The 4,353-nt window shown below is 58.0% G+C and overlaps 1 protein-coding gene across 1 annotated transcript; it reads right to left on the bottom strand.

Annotated features, from left to right (window-relative positions):
• Window positions 1–2,488: 2,488 nt before the first annotated feature.
• On the bottom strand, window positions 2,489–4,310 carry LOC122545981 (protein FAM187B-like). The gene has a single exon (XM_043684833.1). It carries the CDS (start codon window positions 4,194–4,196, stop codon window positions 3,033–3,035), a length of 1,164 nt encoding a protein of 387 aa, XP_043540768.1. The 5' UTR covers window positions 4,197–4,310; the 3' UTR covers window positions 2,489–3,032.
• Window positions 4,311–4,353: the final 43 nt, after the last annotated feature.

Raw genomic sequence — 4,353 nt, 5'->3', positions numbered from 1 at the left:
AGGTTAGGGTGGATTGGCCGTGCTAAATTACCCAGTGTTCAGGGCTGTGCAGGTTAGGGTGGATTGGCCATGGGAAATTACCCACAGTGTTCAGGGATGTGCAGGTTAGGGTGGATTGGCCATGGGAAATTACCCACAGTGCTCAGGGATGTGCAGGTTAGATGGGTCAGCCACAGGAAATGTCAGGTTACAGGGATTGGTCGGGTCTGGGTGGGATGCTCTTTAAAGGGTCAGTGTAGACTTGACGGGCCAAATGACCAACTTCCCCCCTGCAGAGATTCAATGTTTGTGGGATTTCTCCAGCTTGCCTTCCGTATTGACCATTTGTGCTTGCTGTATTTGATACTGCCACATTACTGTGCAGACCTTACTCCAGGAGAGCTCTGCAAAACATCACTAAAGGGGCCAACCCTCAATTCCTTCAACCTCACAACAGAACAGTCCACCCTTGCAACCTGCTTCCCCACCAAACCGCCCCCCCCCCCACTACCACCCTGTTCAGCAGGATCATTAGCTGATCCACTCCAGCTTGCTACCCATCCCCCTCCCCGAGAAGCCGTCAGACCCCCAGTCTTGAACATATTCAAACATGGCGCGTCCGCCAGCCTCCGAGATGGAGAACCCCAAAGTCGCACAGCGCTCTGAGGGAGGAAACCTCCCGTCTCAGTCCAAAGTGAGCATCCCCTTCCCCCGACCCCACACCAAACCCCCTGCCCAAGTGCTCTCCTCTCTGGAACGTTCCTAGTTTCAATGAAATTCCCTCGCACTCCTCTAAACTCCAGCCAATATTGACAAAGGTTTCCTCAGCATCCCCATCACAGGACAGCCTCCTCCCTCTGGGGAATGGCCTTCAGTGTGGATGCCAGGGGTGGCCTCTCTGGAAAGTCACAACAGGACTTGACTCCTGTCCTTCCAATCAAGGCCCTACAACTCGACATCCTCCCAAACTGATTGGAAAGGCAATGCCCCGTGCTGCTCTCTTCACTGTGGATTGAAATTGGAACAGGACTGCTTCACGGACCAACCTTTACGAAAAGCGAGTAATCTGACCCTCGCTCGAAGTGATCTTTACACAATTGTACATTCAGGCCGTGGAACTGGAGTTTTGCCGATTGGCCTGCCCACGGCTCCCCAGTCGGTGATCAGCTTGGGGGGAGGTGAATGTTTGGGTCAGAAGCCATCAGATCACTGCAAGGGCAGGAGCAGAGTCCTTTTCTCTTCGGTAAAACCGCTCTGCAAGCTAAAGGAAGCGAGTTTACCTCTGCTCCCACGGTTGCTGTCAGCAATGGCTTGTAGCCGGTGAAGCAGAAACCAGCCACCCTGCACCTTCTGCAAGCAAGCGGAAGAATCTGGAGAGGGAGAAGCAAGGAGCAGCACAGCTAACAAGCCAAAAAGATCATCCCCATGGAACACTGAAGGGTCTTTTCCCAGTCTTCCCCCGATCTGAAACACTCTTGGCTGTGGGTGCATGCATTGAGGGGGGAGGAGGTTTACTCTAAGCTAAGGTGGAGCTTCTTGTTTCGAGTTAGTTTATAATCGTTCATGTCACTAGAATCTACGTATTTGCAACAAAAAAATACTCGCTGAGCACTGAAACCTTTCTATCAAACTATGCTGGCAATACACATCAGTTTAATACAAAAACAGGTTGCTGGAAAAGCTCAGCAGGTCTGGCAGCATCTGTGGAGGGAAGTCAGAGTTAACGCTTCCGGTCAAATGACCCTTCCTCACTCAGATTTCACAACCACAGCTGCGGCCAGACCTGCTGGGCCCATCCTGCAATTTCTAATCTTGTTAGATTTCCAGCAACCTTTCAGTTTTTATTCGGTCGATTTGACAACTGTGACCATTGAGAGCCCCTTGTGCCAGCAAACCCAGGTTTCTCTGCACTTCGGTATTGACGGGTTTTGCAAACAATCTTCCGCTCTCCTGTTCAAAGTGAGTGACCTCGCACTTCACCAGGCAATACACCCCCTCCCTTTCTACAAAACCCGTCTCCCATCACAGCTTCCTCAGATGTTACACTTTAACCCGGTTTGCAAATTGAAATACATTAACCACAAACGAGAGGACAGAGCAATATTGAAACACGACACAATTCATTTACTGCCCATTTGAAGATGCCACATTTCTGTCCACTCTGAAAGCTAGGGCTTCCAGTTAAACCTGTCGGACTGTAAGCTGGTGTTGGGTGATTTTGAACTTTGTACACCCCCGCCCAACACTGGCATCTCCAAATTCGGTCCTTTGTGATGTATCACCCCAAGACTTGCCTCTGAAACACCTCAACAGAAGTGTTCACCTCGCTGAGAGTGCTGTCTCACCAGGACACTGTGCTCAAATCGTCTCCGGTCAAAGGCCAGACAGCTACGTGGAATCCTAACGGCATGCTCCACCTGCAGAGCCAAAGGGTCATCTCTCATGACTTAAGGATACCCTTTGGATGGCAACACCCCCCCCCCCCCCCCCCCCCCCACGCCATTTCCGGAATTTCACCCTGCCATTGGTCGGAGCCAAGCAGCCAGCACACGCCTGTGTACATGCGAGCTCCCCATCTGCCCAGTCACTCAGCCACAGCCTGACAGCACAGTCCCCACAAAGCAGCCTGTGTCACACAGGGAGAGGAGCTCGGTGCACAGTGACACAACAAGGCTTGTATCGCACTGCGCCAGTCCCTCACTCTAACCGGGCACACGAGCAAGACACTGGTGACCACAGCCGCAAACCAAGACAGCTCCAGCCTCTTCCTCCAGGCAGACTCTGAGGGACAAACGGACTCAGAATTCCTTTCGCATAAATAAATAAACTCTTTAATGACGGGGACAGACGGATCCTGCAGCCACAGCGGTACAGTCGGTGGGGGGGGGAGACCTGCCCAGGGACAAGGGCCGGGGGGTTGGGAGAAACAGAGCCGCCTCAGGGACAGGAGTCAGGGTGAAGGGGGTCAGTGACCCCGGCAGTGCCAGGGGTCGGGTGCCAGGGGGAGGGTCAGGGACCCTGGCAGTGCCAGGGGTCAGGTGTCAGGGGGAAGGTCACTGACCCCGGCAGTGCCAGGGGTCAGGTGTCAGGGGGAGGGTCAGTGACCCTGGCAGTGCCAGGGGTCGGGGGTAGCAGCAGTGAGCCAGCTCCAGGAGGGCACTGCTGATGAAGAGGGCAGCGAAGGTGGCCAGCAGCGCGCGGGCTGCCCCCAGTATTCTCACCAGCTCGAAGCGGCGGTGTGGGGTGGGCGCATTGGGGAGCACCAGCCGGAAGCTGGCAGCCGGCCTGCCTCCCACCTGGCAGCGGTACAGGCCGCGGTCAGAGGCAGCTACCCGGGCGATACAGTAACTGGCTCCCCCGGTCAGGGGGTCCAGCCAGTGAGAGGACGCCTCGCCCCTGTGCCGGAGCAGCATTGCTCGGGTCAGGGGCACCCCGTCCCGCTGCCATGACACCGGCCGGTGGATGGAGCCTCCTGGGCAGGACAGCACGAGGTGGGAGCCTGGCCGCGCCAGGCGGGTACGCGGGCTGGGGGGCGGGGGAGTGACCCTCAGGGGGCAGCTGACACGGCAGACCTCCACCTGCAGCTCCGGCCCGCGCGGGGGCGAGAGGAAGCCCAGCCCAGTCATCAGGCCACAGGGCACCGTCTCAGCGCCGGCCCGGCCGTAGCAGTAGCCCAGTCTCTTGCGCTCCCCCGGGGATCCGCAGCGGTCACACGCCTGCCAGGAGCTCCAGACGGTGAAGAGGAGGGTCCTGCGGCCGGGAGGGGGGGCAGGCAGCCTGCCCAACCCCCACTGGCCCAGAGCCTCCTGGGAGACGTGCAGCCTGGTGGCGTCCTGAACCTCGACCTGGAAGCGCGCCACCGTGCGCTGGCCGTCCTTGCACACGTAGAGGCCGGAGTCCCTGGGCCGGGCGTGCCGGACCTCCAGCTGGTCCCACAGCACGCGGCTCCTCATCTTCAACTGCTTGAGGGGCCCGCGGTAATAGTGAGCCGCCCAGGGGCCCGCGATAGTCAGCGCCTCGCTGCCGTTGCTGTACTCCCAGTGCAGATTACCGCTCCGCTCACCCCCGGGGCACCGCAGGCGGAATGGGTTGTGAGAGATGAAGGGCAGACGCAGCAGGAGGACGGGCGGAGGGCCTGGCACCAGCAGCAGATTGGGCACCGTGCCCAGCACTGCAAGGAGGGCCACGCTCAGCAGCACCGACAGGCTGCTAGACATGGCACCGACCACCACAGAGTGAGTGAGGACTGTGGGGGGGGGGGACAGATACACCACCCCACCCCCCCACACACACACACTGCATTGTGATATCACCTCAGACAGGAGCCGTTCTCATCCCTTCACAACCTCCCTCCACAAAGCCTCACCCACGTCA

The sequence above is a fragment of the Chiloscyllium plagiosum genome, unplaced genomic scaffold (genome assembly GCF_004010195.1).
Source record: "Chiloscyllium plagiosum isolate BGI_BamShark_2017 unplaced genomic scaffold, ASM401019v2 scaf_97396, whole genome shotgun sequence".
In the NCBI taxonomy this organism is placed as follows: Eukaryota; Metazoa; Chordata; class Chondrichthyes; order Orectolobiformes; family Hemiscylliidae; genus Chiloscyllium; species Chiloscyllium plagiosum.
This window is presented reverse-complemented; position numbering and strand designations above follow the sequence as displayed.

Excerpts from the sequence above, each read along its gene's own strand:
- LOC122545981 (XM_043684833.1), bottom strand. The coding sequence starts at position 4,196 with ATGTCTAGCAGCCTGTCGGTGCTGCTGAGCGTGGCCCTCCTTGCAGTG.